Source organism: Pristiophorus japonicus, chromosome 8, assembly GCF_044704955.1.
Source record: "Pristiophorus japonicus isolate sPriJap1 chromosome 8, sPriJap1.hap1, whole genome shotgun sequence".
In the NCBI taxonomy this organism is placed as follows: Eukaryota; Metazoa; Chordata; class Chondrichthyes; family Pristiophoridae; genus Pristiophorus; species Pristiophorus japonicus.
Window position 1 is genome coordinate 28,591,547 of NC_091984.1, and position 18,805 is coordinate 28,610,351.

An 18,805-nucleotide genomic window follows, 5' to 3' on the forward strand; every position below is an offset into this window, starting at 1 on the left:
CTATTTATCCCACATGTTATTTTCACTAAAAAGTTTTATTCTGTGACACACTGGAGCCTATGGACTTGCTTTAAGATGTCAGAAAAACAAAGAAGGTGCCCATAGGGTACAGTGTATGTGCTCTGTACAGATGGCATCCCTCCACGTCCCGTAACGTGGCAGTGATTTGGTGCTGTTAATGTTAACTCACTCAAGTTAACCTCAGGTGATTTGGCCAGCTCGTTTCGTGATTTCAAATACATCCCACACAGCTAATAAGTTAATCAAAATGAGACGACTGCTTTGTTTATAAAGCTTTATGTACAGTTTCTCTGAAGAGGAATGAATGGAAGCAAATCTGTACCAATAAAATTCAGAATAAAGATCTCAAGTTGAAATGTTAATACATAGCCAGTGTTATACTACACCATAGCCGTGAGCACTCAGCCAATCATTACACATGAAATGATAAATCAAATTACAAATTAAAATAAGTGTGTCATACCAAACAGATTGATGGAATTATAATTACACCGTGAGTGTTCAGACTGTGGCATTTATAGTTCAGACTTGCAATCCATTAATCTGAAGGAATTACCCTGGTGAGGTGGGGGGAGTGAGGGGGGCTGACTGGGGACCCCAGGAGGGGGGGCGGTGAGCAGGGAGTGGGGTGACTGGGGACCCCGGGGAGTGAGGGGATTGGGGACCCCGGGGAGTGAGGGGATTGGGGACCCCGGGGAGTGAAAGGATTGGGGACCCCGGGGAGTGGGGTGACTGGGGATCCCGGGGAGTGAGGGGATTGGGGACCCTGGGGAGTGAGGGGATTGGGGACCCCGGGGAGTGAGGAGATTGGGGACCCTGGAGAGTGAGGGGATTGGGTACCCCGGGGAGTGAGGGGACTTGGGACCCCGGTGGCGGGGGGGGTGGGGGTGGGGTGGGGAATGACTGGGGACCCTGGGGGGGGGGCGAGGGGTGAGGGTGAAGTCACTGGGGACCCTGGGGGTGGGGTGATTGGAGACCCTGGGATGGGGGGTGGGGAGGAGTGAATGGGGATCTGCGGGGCAGGACCTCGGGGAGCAGGACACCGAGGAATGGAGGGGGTTACTATTCACTTGTCATTAATGGCCGCCACTGCCATTTCTTTGATCAGAAATTTCGGAGCCAGTCCCTCAGTGCTGTTGCTGCTAACATGAAATAAAAAGAAAGGAGAAAGCGATTTATGATATACAAGTGTAAACTACTTGCAGTGGAGTTAATTGCATCATCTTTCACACAAGGGCTAATGAAAGTGTTGGCTCAGCTGGTATTTCCTCCTTTTCACCTGCCAGTTCTGGAGAGGCCATTCCTGCCTTTAGCCATATTATGAATTCATAAAATGCAGGATCCATCTGTCGTTTAGCATTTCATAAAAGTTAATATTGTAAAAGCCCTGAGTTTGCAGTTTCAGACACTCTCTGGTATTTAATAACTCTGACAGTTCATTATTATACGCAGAACATCTGTTCTGGTTTCTTTTGCCAGAGGCAGACGAACATATTCAGTGGTCCAGCATGCAGCAGAATGCCTGCAGTCTATCCATCGTCTCCAGCGTGCTCAGCTTTTATTGCTTCAGCTATTCTCACAAGAGCCTTTTAAAGTGAAAGATTTTGCATTAAGTTGCCTTTTTTAAATATAAAAATGTGTGTTTCTATGTGAGAGAGAAGAGGGGGTTTGGGGCCAGGCTAGGATAGTTGAAAGATTGGAGCAGAGATTCTAGGTCCTATTTCTAGTAACTCATTGCAGCTGACTGTGTCAGGTGATCACTTTAAACTGTGGCTGAAATTATTATTCATTATTTTGTTGTTTTAAATCTATAATATTTTGACCTATTCTAAGTACCATTTAAAATCTAAAATGTACTTTAGATCACCTTTTAATAGGCGATGTGACTCTCGGAAAATTCTCACATTGGTGCTGGTTTTGAGACTGATGCCTGGTCACTGTCAGTCAGGGTCTTCGCATCGATCAGAGTCCTGAGCTCAGGCTCGATGTACATGCATCAATGCCGTGGCTTCAGCCACAGGATTGCACATTACAGGAACAAGCTTTGCAGCAATTTGCTGAGAACCCCTCTCCAAATAGAACTGTGGGGGTAGATTCCATCTGTCAAAATCGCAAACCTATCCTTTATATAAGGGTTTAAGATGTTGCACACAGAGAAAATCTTCCCCAAGCTTCTTTATTTAAGTTCAGAAAAGACTAGACTGTGCTATTACAGGTCTCCAATTCTATTTCATCATATTCAATATTAAAAATGTACAGAAACCCATTTCTGAAGATGATATATGACAATGAACGCAGGCAACAGCCATTTAGTACATAAAGTTTTAATTACTATATATATATATATATATATATATGCATGCTGCCAGTTATGGGGAATGCACAGCATTATAATGAACTCCTCTGCATGCATCTATGTTAGCACTGTGAGAAATGATCACAGCCATGCGTAATTTATAGCTATCGAACTTCGTGGCAGTATACTTTCCTTTACAGTTAGACATACATGATCTTGAGATCGGTTGCTCACCAATCTGCATGTCACAAAACTTGGTGTTACAGTTTGCTGATCCTAGTAGTTGCAGTCATATTGATACTGTGGCTTGTGTTATTAAAACCACCCCGAGGAGCAATATCAGAGCCAGAATGTTTGCGATTTAGTCCCTGTAGTGCAATCTGTTTATTGCTGCTTTGTTGGCACTTCCTCAAGATTTCTTCTCCTTGTTTGACTCAGCAGTGGTAGTGATAGTTGGAGCTGGTGTTACCTTTATCTCCCGCCTGCCCCCAGCAGCACGCGGGTGGAGAGCAAGATTTTCACCCTCAGCTGTTTGTTGTTTGGCAAAGTTCACGAATACCTGCGCAACGGTAAATTGATCATTAACTGTGGTAAAACACGATGACAACACCGAACAAGATGGAGCACGCAGTGTCCACCGGTACCAGAGGGACTGGAGTGACATCACCCCTGGGAATAACATTTTAATTTGATTCCTTTAAAATTTCTGTTAATTTACAGTCTTTATTTGTTGTGCCCTTTAAGAAAGGGGCACATGCTGGACTCTAAATTGCCAATTGCCGGCATAAAGAGTCAATACCAAGTCAACAATGTGTACAAGGATTTGAGTCTGCAGCTAAGTGTACGACATTTTTAACTGAGGCGGCTGGTCCTTATTTGAAGGGACAGAAAATTGCATTTATATATAACGCCTGTAATGTAGAAAAATGTCCCAAGCTGCTTCACAGGAGCATGAGGAAAAATAGATGCTAAACCAAAGAGTGAAAGAGGTGGGCTTTAAGGACGGTGTTAAAGGAAGGCAAGGAAGTGGCAGGTAGAGTTTACGGAGGGAATCTAGGGAACTGGTCAATAATAGTAGGACAAAGGGAGAGTCGAGGAGCAGTTGTTGGGCTGGAGGAGGTGACAGAGATAGTTAGGTGCAAGGCAATTGGAGGACTTTAAATAGATGTATGAGAATTTTTAATTTGAGACTTTGGTGGACTGGAAGCCAATGTTGGTCAGCAAAGGACATGGGTGAGGGAAGAATAGGACTTGGTGCAGGATAGGATATGGACAAGTGTTTTGAATGACCCGATGTTTATGGAGAGAGGAGGATGGGTGGCTGGCCAGGAGAGCATTGGAGTAATCGAGATTGGAAATGACCAGGGCATAAAGGTTTCAGTCGCAGATAAGTTGAATTAGGGGCAGAGGTGTGTGATTCTCATACTTGTAATTATGTAGGTGGAAGTAGGTGATCTTTGTGATGGAGAGGGCACTCAGCTCCACAGCTGAAAAGGGTCTGGAGTCACATATAGGCTGGACCAAGTAAGGACGGCAGATTTCCTTCCCTAAAAGACATTAGTGAACTGGATGGGTTTTTACGGCAATCCGGAAGTTTCATGGTCACCATTTACTGATTCTAGCTTTAAATGCAGATTTACTTAATTAACTGAATTTAAATTTCCCCAGCTACCATGGGGATTTGAACTCATGTCTCTGGATCATTAGTCCAGGCCTCTGGATTACGAGTCCAGTAACATAACTATGCTACCATACCCCATGTTGGTTAACCATAAGGAAAGTGAATGAAGAGTCCAACTATTGGAACGTTTATACTAAAGGGGGCCAAAATTTCCCCCCCTCCATAAGCTCCATTACCGCCTCCAAGAGGATCACAGATCCAAGAGGTGGGAATGGAGCGGAGAGGCCTCACCGAGCAGGGGCAGACGCATGGGTCGACCCATTTGAAATTGCCCCCAGGTGGAATTGCCAAGCGGGAGCGGCACCGCCGGTCAGTGCCATTGATAACTTTCCCTGTCAGGAAGCTGTCTGTGGCTGGGCGGCGTGTCCGCCCTTAAAGGGGACTCCATCCCAAAGGGCACAATTATGCCCATGTGCTCGGCCAGGCTGCTAACAGGCAGCCTGGCATCCCCTCTTGGCCGAAACCCTCCCTGGTGGCCCAGTGTTTGGCGCTAAAGTGGCTGCAGAGTTTGCAGCGGCTCTCCTCCCCCGCCCCCTCCCCCTTTAACTGAAGGGGAGGGACGTTGTGACGCGTTAGCACGACATGCGTTGCGCTGACGTCCTTCAGCGATGCGCTGATGACTTGGAGTGACGGCCGCTCCGATCCGCCCCCACTTCTGCCCCTCTCCCCACACCAACACTGCTCCGACCCGGAAACAAGAAACAGAGTGCTGAAAATCGCCAGATTGTCCGCCCTATGCATTGGGGCAGATGGAACATTTAAAAATTGGTCGGTGTGTTCTGTTTCGGGCGGAGGGCTATTTCGGCCCCAAGGAGTTCAGCAAACTGCACATTCCCCTCCCACCACATCAGCTGCACTTCACCGTGTAAATAACCCTAGGTTCAGAAGCTGACAGGATCACAGACCCAGGACAACGTGGGACAGCAATTGTGCCATCGGAATAAGGGAGCTGGTTTTAGTTGTGTGAACACGGGTTGCTGGTAGCTCAGGTTTGACTCCACGTATAAAAGGGAAGTCCAATGCACCGATGGAGAACCCCCTCCTCTCCCAGCTAAAGGGCCAGCAGTGTGCTGACATCGCTCTCCTGAAACAGGATGCAGTGTCTAGGGGAAGGAGAGAATCACCTTAGGGTCAGCTGGTATTTCCGAGTTATAACAAAACATTCTTGGATATTGGCAGCTGCTTATTGGATCGCCTGGGCAGGAGGGATGCCTAATCAGAAAATCATTACTGTGAGGAAGCTTGAAAGAACCGAGAGACATCGAGTGCCAATGGGAGTTTACAACAAGCGGAATGCTTTCGGTATTGTTTCCATTACCTGGTCTAAAGTTGTTTGTGAAACAGAGTAGTCATCTACTCTCAGCTGGTCTTTGTTGGAGATCAGTAACTGGAAGATTTTGGCTAATGATGTCGACGATAGCTGGTATTGTATGGTGTTGTGATGCTTCTCTATTTGCAAGCTGTTGGGGAAGTTGCTCTTGACGAATGCTTCTGCTGCATTCAGGTCAGGTGAAGCTCCAGGCTGAGTCGCTTTAATCTTCAAAGTCACCACATAGCCGTCGCCAAACCTGAGGAACGAGAGCTGAGTCAGCAGTCTATAAAACCTCTTCTCATTGTACGAGTGTCCTCTATTGACACTCACTTGATCAATGAGAGACGTGTGACTCATTAAGCAGAGGACATGCCAAATAATTAATAGCTGGTCAAACACAACAAGCTAGACTTCCCAGCTCCGAATTAAGACTGACGAGTTAGAATGGATCGAATGGCCATCCTCATCCATATTTATTTGGTGATCTTGTGAAATGGGTCAAGTGTGTGTCAGATTATATCAGCATTACTGTAACATCAGTCACCCTTCCCTAGAATGATTACAAATACTGGAGCTACATGGACTGCTTTCTTGCAGCTACTAAAAAGAATGAAGATTTTAACAACATTCATCGCTCAGTTACAGGGGTGGATTCTCCTCCTGTGGGACGAGGTTGTAAGAACTTGAAGGGTTTGTAAGCATTCACTTCAAACTTGCGCACAAACTCCCACAATTCTCCTCCCATCAAAATGAACGGAAGGGAAATCAGGAGCGGTTTGTGGCCAAGTTTTCACTGAGCACTCTCGGCCTGTCGAAACCCACCCTGCAACATATGAATTCTGCCAGCTAGCAGCACAACCGGGGAAGACGGCAAGGAATTTGGACCTACTTGTATTTCAGGTGCTGTATGGTACCCAGACACTTGAACTGTCCGTTCACCATTATGGCCAATCTTGTGCAGAGAGCTTCACATTCTTCCATGCTGCAAGTGAACAGAAAGAGGAGTTGTCGTATATGTATACTCTGTGTATATACTATGCTGGTACCACTAGAGGGTGCAACTGTGGGAGGCCCAGGCAGGAGCTGTATAAAAGGCTGGTCACCACGCGGTGAAGGCGCTCTGCAGACAATAAAGAGACTAAGGTCACAGCAGTTTAAGCACAGCACTAAGCCTCATGGAGTTATTCTACAGATCAGTTGAGACATTTTAACTGGCGACGAGTACAGATCACGGACTTACACGCAGAGATGGCTGCCGTTGGTAGTTTAGAAAAGTTTACAGGGGGTAAAACCTTTACTCGGGTTTCGCTGGCCAGGTATCACTTCTACGCACACCGCCGCACCGATGGCCAGGAATTAGCGGAATATGTTGCAGACCTACGAAGGCTCGCGGAACCGTGCAAATTTGGCGAACTCCTCAACAATGTTTTCACGATGGGATGGGACATGAAGCCAGGCGTTCACGACCTCAACATTGAGATTCTCCCAGAATCAAAACTCACTGGCAAGTGCTGTGCAGAAAATAACTGTTGATCAAAGAATTAGTCCGACTCAGAGTCCGCCAAGGGATGTAAATGTGAATCGTTTAACATGCTGGCATTGGGGGAATAACCATCGGGCCTGTCTGTGTCGATTCAGACACTGTGTGCAAAGGCTGCGGCCAAAAGGGCCGCCCACAGCGAATGTGCAGAAAAACTGCGACTCAAAACATGGCAGAAGAGTTGGCAGGAGGTTTCCGATCCAGCAAGGATCACAAAGTACAAGCTAGAGAGGCGACTCGGCCCGAGGAAACAGTGCACGGGGTGCACACCTTCACTACCAAAAGTTCCCCCATGATGATAAAAGTCAAGATAAATGGCATTCCTGTTTCCATGGAGTTGGACACGGGGGCGAGTCACTTATGAGCCAGAAGGCATTTGAGAGGCTGTGGGGCAACAAAGAACAAAGACCCAAGCTGAGCCCGATTCAGACAAAGCTGCGCACTTACACCAAGGAACTGATCCCAGTTATCGGCAGTGCGAACGTAAAAGTATCCTATGATGGAGAGATACACGAATTGCCATTGTGGGTTGTACCAGGCGACGGGCCAACGCTGCTTGGCAGAAGCTGGATGGGGAAGATTCGGTGGAACTGGGAAGACGTCAAAGCACTATCTTCAGTGGACGATGCTTCCTGTGCTCAAGTGCTGAGCAAGTTCCCATCCTTATTTGAACCAGGCATCGGCAACTTCACAGGCACCAAAGTGCAAATCCACTTGGTCCCCAAGGCACGGCCTAATCATCACAAGGCTCAAGCGGTCCCTTACATGATGAGGGAGAAAGTGGAGATCGAATTGGACAGACTTCAACACGAGGGAATCATATCACTAGTCGAATTCAACGACTGGGCCAGCTGATTGTTCCAGTACGAAAGATCGATGGCACAGTCAGAATCTGCGGCGACTACAAGGTAACGATCAACCGAGTTTCATTATAGGGCCAGTACCCGCTACCCAAAGCCGATGATCTCTTTGCGACATAGCAGGGGGAAAGGTATTCACCAAGCTGGATCTAACCTCTGCTTACATGACCCAGGAGCTGGCTGAGTCGTCGAAAAAGTTAACGTGCATTAACACACACAAGGGACTGTTTTTGTATCACAGGTGCCCGTTCGGGATCCGCTCAGCTGCAGCTATCTTCCAAAGGAACATGGAGAGTCTGTTGAAATCGGTTCCACGCACCGTTGTATTTCAGAATGACATCCTAATCACTGGTCGTGACACCTCCGAACACCTGCACAACCAGCAAGAGGTTTTAAGTCGACTAAACAGAGTTGGACTCCAGCTGAAACGATCCAAGTGTGTCTTCCTGGCGCCAGAGTTGGAATTCCTGGGGAGGAAGATTGCGGCAGACGGCATCAGGCCCACGGACTCGAAGACAGAGGCCATCAAGAATGCACCCAGACCACGAAATGTAGCAGAACTGCGCTCGTTCCTGGGACTCCTCATATATTTCGGTAACTAAAGGGTTGAGCACCTTGCTCGAACCGTTGCACAAGTTGCTACGCAAGGGAGACGACTGGGCTGGAGTTCAAAATCAAGAAGGCGCCTTCAAAAAGGCCATAAACTTGCTGTATTCGAACAAGTTGCTTGTATTGTATGACCCAGGTAAACGTCTAGTTTTAGCATTGAACACGTTGTCGTATGGTGTCGGGTGTGTTTTGCAGTAAGCAAATGTAGCAGGCAAACTCTAACCGGTTGCATATGCATCTAGAAGTCTAGCCAAGGCTGAAAGAGCCTATAGTATGGTCGAGAAGGAGGCTTTGGCCTGTGTCGATGGGGTAAAAAAAATGCACCAGTATTTGTTCGGACTCAGGTTCGAGTTAGAAACCGACCACAAGCCCCTAATCTCACTGTTTTCGTAAAGCAAAGGCATAAACACCAATGCTTCGTCGTGAATCCAAAGATGGGCACTAACACTGTCGGCCTACGATTATACGATCCGCCACAGGCCAGGCACTGAGAACTGCGCCGAAGCCCTCAGCCGGCTACAGTTGCCCATCACCGGGGTGGAAATGGCATAGCCCGCAAACCTGTGCCTGATCATGGACGACTTCGAAAGTGAAAGGTCACCTGTAACGGCCTGCCAGATCAGGACCTGGACCAACCAGGACTCTGTGTTATCTCTTGTAAAAAGTTGGGTCCTCAATGGGGGCTGGTCAGCGGTACCAAGGGAAATGCAAGATGAGATAAAGCCGTTTCACCGTCGAAAAGACAAAATATCCATCCAATCGAATTGCCTCTTATGGGGCAACAGCATCGTCCTGCCAAAAAAAGGTAGGGCAACCTTCATACACAACCTACACAGTGCCCACCCGGGCATAGACATGATGAAGGCTATCGCCAGGTCCCAGGTCCGGTGGCCCGGCATTGACTCAGACTTGGAGTCGTGCGTGCGCCAGTGTAACACTTGCTCACAATTGAGCAATGCCCCCAGGGAGGCTCCACTCAGTCTGTGGTCCTGGCCCTCAAAACCATGGTCCGGGATCCACGTAGATTACGTGGGCCCCTTTCTAGGAAAAATGTTCTTCGTTGTAGTGGATGTCTACGCTAAGTGGATCGAATGTGTAATAATGACATCCAACCCTTTCACCGCCACCATTGAAAGCCTCAGGGCCATGTTCGCCACCCATGGCTTGCCCAACATTCTGGTCAGTGACAATAGTCCATGTTTCACCAACTCGGAATTCAATGAATTCATGACCCGCAATGGCATCAAGCATGTCAGATCTACCCCGCGTCCAATCCAAACCATAAAGCAGAGCTTGAAACGCGTCACGGAAGGCTCCTTACAAACCAGCCTATCCCAGGTGCTGATCAATTACAGGACACGACCCCACTCACTTACTGGGATCCCCCCTGCAGAGTTACTAATGAAACATGCACTCAAAATCAGGTTCTCCTTAGTCCTCAACGATCAGGTGGAAACCAGGCATTATCGGCAAAACATGTACCATGATCACGCAGCTGTATCATGCGACATCACTGTAAATGACCCGGTGTTTGTGCTGAATCATAGTCATGGCCCCAAATGGGTCGCTGGCACTGTTTTCGCCAAGGAGGGGAATAGAGTGTTTGTTGTCAAACTGCTTAACGGACAGACGTGCAGAAAGCATTGGACAAGACCAAATTGCAATTTAGAGGTAAACCAGGAATTACCAGGAGAGGACCTTACCTTCAGCGATCCACCTACACACACCCAATCAGCAACAGACCTAGCTGCCAACCACGAGGATGATCCCAACATCTCCAACAGTCCAGTCAGACCAACAGCGCTGCAAGACAGCAGTGGCCCAACCAACTCACCCATGCCAGACGATCAACCAGGGAGCGCAAAGTTCCGGACCACCTCAACCTGCAACTAACTTGCATCAAAGACTTTGAGGGGGAATGTTGTCATATATGTATACTCTGTGTATATACTATGCTGGTACCACTAGAGGGTGCAACTGTGGGAGGCCGAGGCAGGAGCTGTAGAAAAGGCTGGTCACCACGTGGTGAAGGCACTCTGCAGACAATAAAGAGACTAAGGTCACAGCAGTTCAAGCACACCACTAGGCCTCGTGGAGTTATTCTACAGATAAGTAGAGACATATTACTAGTCAGCTCTGGATGTCTAGTGCAAGGAACGTATTTAAGTTTAACAAGAGATTACAAAGCTGCTCGTTCACCTGTGTGAGGTCAACACTACAGCTCTTCCTTCTCGGATAACACCAAGGAGACAATTCCAGAGGAACCGCCGAGACTTTGGATCCATCCCTGTAGTTGGTTCATCCTAACAGGACATATTAACATCTCAGAAACATACAGATTAACCATGCTACAGGTAACAGTGCAGCATTTAGGCCCCTATTTTCCACTTGCTGGAATTTTGGCACCCGCGCATGTTAACGTATGATTTTTTTTTTGTGTACATTTGCGCCAGAAAAAAAAAAAAATCGGGACTTTCGCCAAAGAAATATTTGAATTTGGCGCAGAGCTCTCCGAAGTTAGTCTGGGGGGGGGTGGGCGGAGCTTCAAGTCTGCGCTAAAACCTCTCTGGGCATGCGCGAAAAGCTGAAGTTGCCAGGGCAACCAGAGACACTAAAGTAAGCTGAAGCTCGCTACCCCCACCGCTGCCGAAAGGGCCACAAAGGACCTCTGCCCCGGCCAGACCCGCAGCCACCGCACCCCCTGGCTGGATCTGCTGCCCCCACCCCGGGCTGCTCCCGAACTTCAACTCGCAGGGGGAGCAGGACTAATTGGGGGGTCATTCGGCCCGGGATTGCAGCGGGTCCGGCCGGTGGGGAGCAGGCCTTTTGGCCCGGGATTGCAGCTGGGGGAACAGTCCTTTCGGCCCAGAAATCTTCCCTTGCTCCAAAAAGAGTTCCTTGTGAAAAATAAAGGTATTTTATCGTGAACTCTTATTGCCTCGCTCCTGTCCTCTTGTGCCCCGCGCTGATTCCTTAAATGAACAATTTTTTTTTTTTGCGGGGCTTTTGGGCAGTGCGCTGAAAAAAATCGTGGACGGCCAAAATCAATTAAATCCACAAAAACAGCGGCAGATCCCGTTTTGACTCATGTTTGCGGCAAAAATGTTTAAACTGGCGCACATGCTCGGTGACGGTATCCAAACGTTGGCGAAAATCGGAAAGTGAGTATTTCACGCCAAAAAACGTTTGGACACCAAAAAACGGCGCACAATCGTGACGAAAATAGGGGCCATAATGCTTACTTGACTAACACAGAATGCAGGAACACCAGGCTGGTTGCTAAGTTGTTCTAAAAGTCAAAATATTTACAAACAGGTGGCTGGTGCTATAAAATTAATTTGTTTTTGCAATTGAGGCTTTTATCCCCCCTTTGTTTTAATGATTTGTTCTCAAGATATCGGAATTGCTGGCAAGGCCAGATTTGTTGCCCATCCCTATTTGCCCCGAGAAGCCTTCTCCTACTTCCCTGTATATCTCCAATATCCTTTTGAATGTTACTATTGAATCTGTCTCCACCAGCCTTTCTGGCAGTGCATTCCAGATCATCGTAAATCGCTGTGTAAAAAAATTCTCATCTCCCCCTCTGGTTCTTTTGCCAATTACCTTAAATCTATGTCCTCTGGTTACCGACCCTCCTGCCAGTGGAAACAGTTTCTCCCTGTTTACTCTGTCAAAACCCTTCATTAGTTAGAATCATAGAATAGAATCATAGAAAGAGGCCATTCGGCCCGTCGAGCCCGTGCTGGCTCTCTGCAAGAGCATTCAGCTAGTCCCACTCTCCCGCCCTTGCCCTGCAGCCCTGCAATTTTGTTTCCTTCAGGTACTGATCCAATTCCCTTTTGAAAGCCACGATTGAGTCTGCCTCCACCACCCTCTCAGGCAGTGCATTCCAGATCCTAACCACTCGCTGCGTAAAAAGGTTTTCACATGTCGCCTTTGGTTTATTTTGCCAATCACCTTAAATCTGTGTCCTCTGGTTCTCGACCCTTCCACAAATGGGAACTGTTTCTCTCTATCTACTCTAGACCCCTCTTTAGTTGCTAAAATCGCACCGCGTAATTTCAGTTTTTGACATACGTCACTAATCCAAGAGGAACGTCCTGACGGCATGTTTAGAACAATAGCTTGTAATTCTTCCTGAGCATTCAGGCACAGTGGCATACTTGGGTGGGAGTAATGAAGCACAGCGCCACCTACCAGCAGCACAACTGGAGGGCAGCCGATGAGGGCAATGGCTGTGGAGAGTTTGCGCTTGTTCCCTCCGCTGTACGTGCCAGCTGTCTGATCAGCATACTTGGTAAGATCCAGCTTTTCAATCCCCCAGTCGGCAACCTGCAAGTGGAATCGACAGAAATTTATCACCTTACACAGTTAGGAGATCATCTTCTGGGGAATGCCCGTGAGCTCACAGGCTTGAACATTCCACGGTGGAGAGGTCACATTTTGTTTGCATTCTGGACAGTGATTGCTCACTGTAATCTGCTGGAGCCCAACACGATTCTGTGTGCGGGGAAACTAAATTCCATAAGGGCTTAGGGGCGTTTTATTATGTTAAAGCTGATATATAATTGCAAGTTGTTGATAAAGATAATGATGAGCTGACCAGAAACAAAAAGTTCAAGTCAGTGCGTATGCTGTCAGGTGAACACAGCTCGCCTCAGCAACAGAGTTGGTGCAGTTGGAAACACAAACCCCAAAAAATCACAACCAACCGCGACCTTGCAGTTCTGCATGGAATACGATCTCTACAGGATTATAAGGGAGCAGTATTTGTAATATCTCAGTCTTGAAATACTTCATAAACTCTGTTTGTTTTGGCAGTGGTGCATCAATGTTATAATAAGCCTCCACAGGAAATACAAGAATGATATCTGGTGACTTTCCAATGCTGAATGTGAAGAATAAAGCTATGGAAATACCTCAAGAACCAGAGCCTATTTCTTAGTCTATAATATGGAGTAAATGGGTACTTTTCAGAATGGCAGGCAGTGACCAGTGGGGTACCGCAAGGTTCTGTGTTGGGGCCCCAGCTGTTTACATTATACATTAATGATTTAGACGAGGGGATTAAATGTAGTATCACCAAATTTGCGGATGACACCAAATTGGGTGGCAGTGTGAGCTGCGAGGAGGATGCTATGAGGCTGCAGAGTGACTTGGATAGGTTAGGTGAGTGGGCAAATGCATGGCAAATGAAGTATAATGTGGATAAATGTGAGGTTATCCACTTTGGTGGTTAAAAACAGAGAGACAGACTATTATCTGAATGGTGACAGATTAGGAAAAGGGGAGATGCAACGAGACCTGGGTATCATGGTACATCAGTCATTGAAGGTTGACATGCAGTTACAGCAGGCGGTGAAGAAAGCAAATGGCATGTTGGCCTTCATAGCAAGGGGATTTGAGTACAGGGGCAGGGAGGTGTTACTACAGTTGTACAGGGCCTTGGTGAGGCCACACCTGGAGTATGATGCACAGTTTTGGTCTCCTAACTTGAGGAAGGACATTCTTTCTATTGAGGGAGTGCAGCGAAGGTTCACCAGACTGATTCCCGGGATGGCGGGACTGACATATCAAGAAAGACTGGATCAACTGGGCTTGTATTCACTGGAGTTCAGAAGAATGAGAGGGGATCTCATAGAAACGTTTAAAATTCTGACGGGTTTCGACAGGTTAGATGCAGGAAGAATGTTCCCAATGTTGGGGAAGTCCAGAACCAGGGGTCACTGTCCAAGGATAAGGGGAAAGCCATTTAGGACCGAGATGAAGAGAGACTTCTTCACCCAGAGAGTGGTGAACCTGTGGAATTCTCTACCACAGAAAGTTGTTGAGGCCAATTCACTAAATATATTCAAAAAGGAGTTAGATTTAGTCCTTACTACTAGGGGGATCAAGGGGTATGGCGAGAAAGCAGGAATGGGGTACTGAAGTTGCATGTTCAGCTATGAACTCATTGAATGGCGGTGCAGGCTCGAAGGGCCGAATGGCCTACTCCTGCACATATTTTCTATGTTTCTATGAATAGAAAATAGCGATATCTATGTTTCTATATTCTTTCTTATGGAATTCTCAAAAATGTACATTCACATATATATTTTAAATTGCCATTATACATTTTGCTTGCAGGAGGACATGGTTAGCCGAATGGCCTGTTTCTGTGTTGTAATTTTCTATGATTCTATGATAATTTTTATATGGAACTCAGGTTTTGTAAAAAGTATTTAAAAAGCATAAAATACCACTTTCATTTTCTTTGAATTACCTCATTTAAAGTTTGAGCTAGGACTTTAAATCCCTCCATGGCTTCGTCCCTTCCTGTCTCTGAAGCCTCCTCCAAAAAACTCCAAGATTTCTACACGCTTTCAATTCTGGCCTCTTACGCATCCCCTATTTTAATCGCTCCACCATTGGTGGCTGTCTGTTGCCGAAGCCCTAAGTCTGGAATTCCCTCCCTAAACCTCTCCGCCTCTCTACCTCTCTCTCCTCCTTTAAGATGCTCCTTAAAACCAACCCCGTTGACCAAACTTTTGGCCATCTGCCCTAATACCTCCTTATGTGACCTCGACGTCAAATTTTGTTTGATAACGCTCCTCTGAAGCACCTTGGAACATGTTACTAGGTTAAAGGCACTACATAAATGCAAGTTGTTGTTTAAAAAATCTCGACAGATATGTAATATAAATGAATACTAAAATAACTGGAGAAGAGTTCAGCAGGTTATATTTGTATTATGTTGTCTAGATTCTTGGCTAGCTCTGTACTCTATATTGTTGCTGCTTGACAGCGCTGTAACTATGGCAGCTCAAAGTGGAACATTTATCTGAGATCTCTATGCATTTTAGAACTTAGCAATCAGAGGCATGTAATTCAGTGAGGGACAAGCCCGCTCTCCTCCTTATAAGCTGGTCTCTCTCACATCTGTGTTAAAAGTTTCAAGATAATAATTACCCGGTCAATTTCATCTTCTGGAACACCACGCAGGCGTGCGTATAGTAAAAGGTGTTCACGGCCCGTGAGCAGGTCATCGATAGCATCAAACTGAGGGCAGTATCCCATGTTCTGGTGAACATCGTCAATATGGGTGAGAATACTGGTGGAGATTCACAAAACAGAGGAGCAATCCAGTGAAAACAGTGAGTTTTAAGACAAAGGATAATTATCAGCGATGGTGCATTGTTGGCAGGTGTTACATTCCTACCAAACAGCTCAAAAAAATACAGACTAACTTTACGATAGATATTGGGCTGGATTTTCGGTTGTCTGATGCCTCAGATAGCGGCCAGTGGGCGTGTTAATGCGAGCATTAGAGCTTAATGACCGGGTGCGTAGCTTTTAGCACCCCGACGGAAAATTCATTTGAGGCTCACTGAGGATGCAAACCATTAGCGCCTGGCTGCTGCCGATCACTCCGATCATGACGTAATCCTGGTGCAACGCGCATGCTTGCGCGCGGGTCAGCGCCCGACAATAACAACGTCTGGAAAAACAGTCGGTACAGGCTTGCAGTCGTTAACTGGTGGCTACGTAAAGGGAAGAGGAAGCGCTTCCTTCAGAGGTCACAGTCAAAGCAACGTTTACACAGAGCACGGTGCGTGAGCCTCCGAGTTTGCAGCAGCAGACAGACATAACAGTGCAGATTAAAAACAAGTGATTTTGAAAACTTTAATGGGTGCATTACTATGCCATGCCTTTAAGACTTGGCTTTTCCCGGGATCTGATTCGGAGTTCTGCGAATGCGCAATGTCCACAAAATGTACAGACCAAACTTCCGTTATCACCCCCCCAGTTCTGGTGTGCAACGGCTGATTTATTGCCCGTCAGCTCTTCGATCGATTCTGATGAATTTCTGGGCGGGAGGCGCAAACATTTTCAAGGCACTAAAAGTACTGCTCCGCCTGGATTAACACCGCAACAGAGGCCCGACCGAATTTCTCCCCCTTTAGTCTTAAAATATCAAAAGTAAATTTCTAACACTGTTCATGAGTGTGCAGGAACGTAGCTCAGCTATCACTCCAGTATACCTGTGGTTCGCTATTGAAGCTTCACCAGAGGTGGGATCTATGTCACCTGTCAGCATTTTGAAGGTAGTTGTTTTTCCAGCACCATTGACACCCAGAAGCCCAAAGCACTAAAGTACAGAAGAAAAATACATGTTTAAGATAATGGACAATTTTATCATCCTGTTTGTTTAATCAAACATCTATAACCAAGGATACCCACGTAGATAGTTTCTATATAGGTGCACTACATATATAATTGAAGGATGAAACATACCTCTCCTGGCCGAACACCTACGCTGATTCTATCAACAGCTGGCCTGGTTTTCCCCGTGTAATACTGTGGGAACACAATTCAGCCGCCTTAGTTCAATAGATGAATATTTCACATATATCCACATTAAAACGCTGCTCAGATTCCACTCACCTTGGTCAGTTCCTTTATTTTCAGAATGTCATGCTTGCTCGTACCCTGAATTCTTTCTCGTTCCTTCGCTACATCGTCATCTTCTTCAATGGCGGGTAAGTTGCTGAGACTCGAGGGCCTGTATCAAACAGAAAGACATTCAAGGCGGGTGCCGATACAGCAGCCAAGGGCTGATTAAAGTCTGAGAATCGTGGGACACGTGCCTGTGATTCCTTGATGTATGCAGCTAGTGGGTGAAGCTTCCTGTCAGCAGCGTGCATTTGTAAAATCAGCCCTCTAATCTGTAGATTCCATCAAGCGCTGGATACATTCACCATTGAAAGAACATCAGTGATGTTTTGCCAAACTGAGAGTAGGTGGAACACTCGAGGCATGAATATTTATGTCAAGTTTTCAGCCTATTCTTAGTTGTTAAGACAGCGAAGGCACACAGCTGTTTATAGGTTCACAGGTAAAAAATCATTAAATACAGGATACCAAGGGGACCAGCAGTTCAAACAGACGCTCAGCAAATCGGCAGCACGTTTTGCATTACACCAATTTTCTTTTCCTCAACTGAAGCCAGTTTCATGCTACTGCTATAGACCAATTTCACCCCGTTCGTTTCCACATCCAATCCTTCACCATATCCCCCTCACCCACTGCTGACCTATGTTGGTTCCTGGTTCCCCAGCACCTCCAATTTAAAATTCTCAACCTTGTGATTAAATCCTTCCATGGCCTATGCCCTCCCTGTCTCTGAAATCACCTCCAGCTCTACAACCACCCCCAGAACTCAAGTGTTTCTCCAACTCTAGCCTCTTGGGCATCCTCCCCCACTTCCTTCACCCCACTATTGGCGGCCGTGCCTTCAGTTTCCTAAGCTCCATGTTCTGAAATTTCCTCCCTAAACCCTTCCACCACACCACTTCCCTCTACTCCTGTAAGACCCTTCTTTAAACGTACCTTCACTGCTCCTAATATTTCCTTTGTTGGCTTGGTGACTCTTTTCTTTCTGATTATGCCTCTGAAGCGTTTTGGGAGGTTGTTTTATGTTAAATGCAGCTTGTTATTGTTGTTAAAGTGTCGCACTTTTTGATCTGCTATGAAGTCCCTTAATCAATATCCCTCAGTTCTATAACCCCATTGTAAGAAGGATATAGAAGAAATTGTAAAGTACAACATGGATTCATTAGAATACTTTATGCATGAGCGGTTACAGTTAGGAAAAGAGACTTGAGAAATTAGGCCTTTTCTCACTAGCGTTGAGAAGCTTACGGAGTGATCTGATCGAGGCCTTCACGATTATGGAGAGTCCTGATCAAGTCAATAAATGTATCCATTGATCAGGAAGATGGTAATAAGGGGGCACAAATTTAAGATAATCACCAAAACAATGAAAGGAAAGGTTACCGATAATTTCTGTATATGGAGGGTGGATAGCACGTGGAATTCTCAGCTAAAAATCGTTGTTCAAACAGAATCTATACATTCTTCTAAAACATAAGAACTTAAGAAATAGGAGCTGGAGTAGGCCATTTGGCCCTTCGAGCCTGCTCCGCAATTCAACAAGATCATGGCTGATCTTACTGAACTCCACCTTCCCATACTATCCCCATATTCCTTAATTTCCTTTGTTCCCCAAAATTTATCGACCTTTGTCTTGAATGTACTCAATGACTGAGCCTCCACAGCTCTCTGGGGTAGAGAGTTCCAAAGATTCATAACCCTTTGAGTGAAGAAATTTCCCTGCCTCTCAGTCCTGAATGACCGACCACTTATTCTGAGACTGTAACCCCTTGTTCTAGATTCCCCAGCCAGGGGAAACATCTTCTCAGCATTAACCCTGTCAAGCTCCTTAAGAATTCTATATACTTCAATTAGATCACCTCTCATTCTTCTAAACTCTAGGGAATATAGGCCTAGTTTATTCAATCTCTTCTCATAGGGCAATCACCTCATCCCAGGAACCAGTCTAGTGAATCTTCCCTCGAAGACAAGTATGCCTTTCCTTAGGTAAGGAGACCAGAACTGTAAACAGTGCTCCAGGTGTGGCCTCACCAATGCCCTGTATAATTGTAGT

At 46.4% G+C, this 18,805-nt stretch overlaps 1 protein-coding gene across 2 annotated transcripts in view; it reads right to left on the reverse strand.

The window, feature by feature from the left end:
* Positions 1-281: 281 nt before the first annotated feature.
* The window catches only part of abca4b (ATP-binding cassette, sub-family A (ABC1), member 4b), a 177,162-nt gene continuing 158,638 nt past the window's right edge, over positions 282-18,805 (reverse strand). For both annotated transcript variants that reach the window (XM_070886629.1, XM_070886628.1), the window contains 9 exons: positions 16,744-16,861; positions 16,594-16,656; positions 16,341-16,447; positions 15,268-15,409; positions 12,517-12,651; positions 10,519-10,622; positions 6,200-6,292; positions 5,317-5,566; positions 282-2,876 (listed from right to left, as the gene is read on the reverse strand). In XM_070886629.1, coding sequence (XP_070742730.1) covers positions 2,727-2,876; positions 5,317-5,566; positions 6,200-6,292; positions 10,519-10,622; positions 12,517-12,651; positions 15,268-15,409; positions 16,341-16,447; positions 16,594-16,656; positions 16,744-16,861 — 1,162 coding nt within the window. In that variant the 3' untranslated portion in view covers positions 282-2,726. The remainder of the gene's footprint in view (positions 2,877-5,316; positions 5,567-6,199; positions 6,293-10,518; positions 10,623-12,516; positions 12,652-15,267; positions 15,410-16,340; positions 16,448-16,593; positions 16,657-16,743; positions 16,862-18,805) is intronic.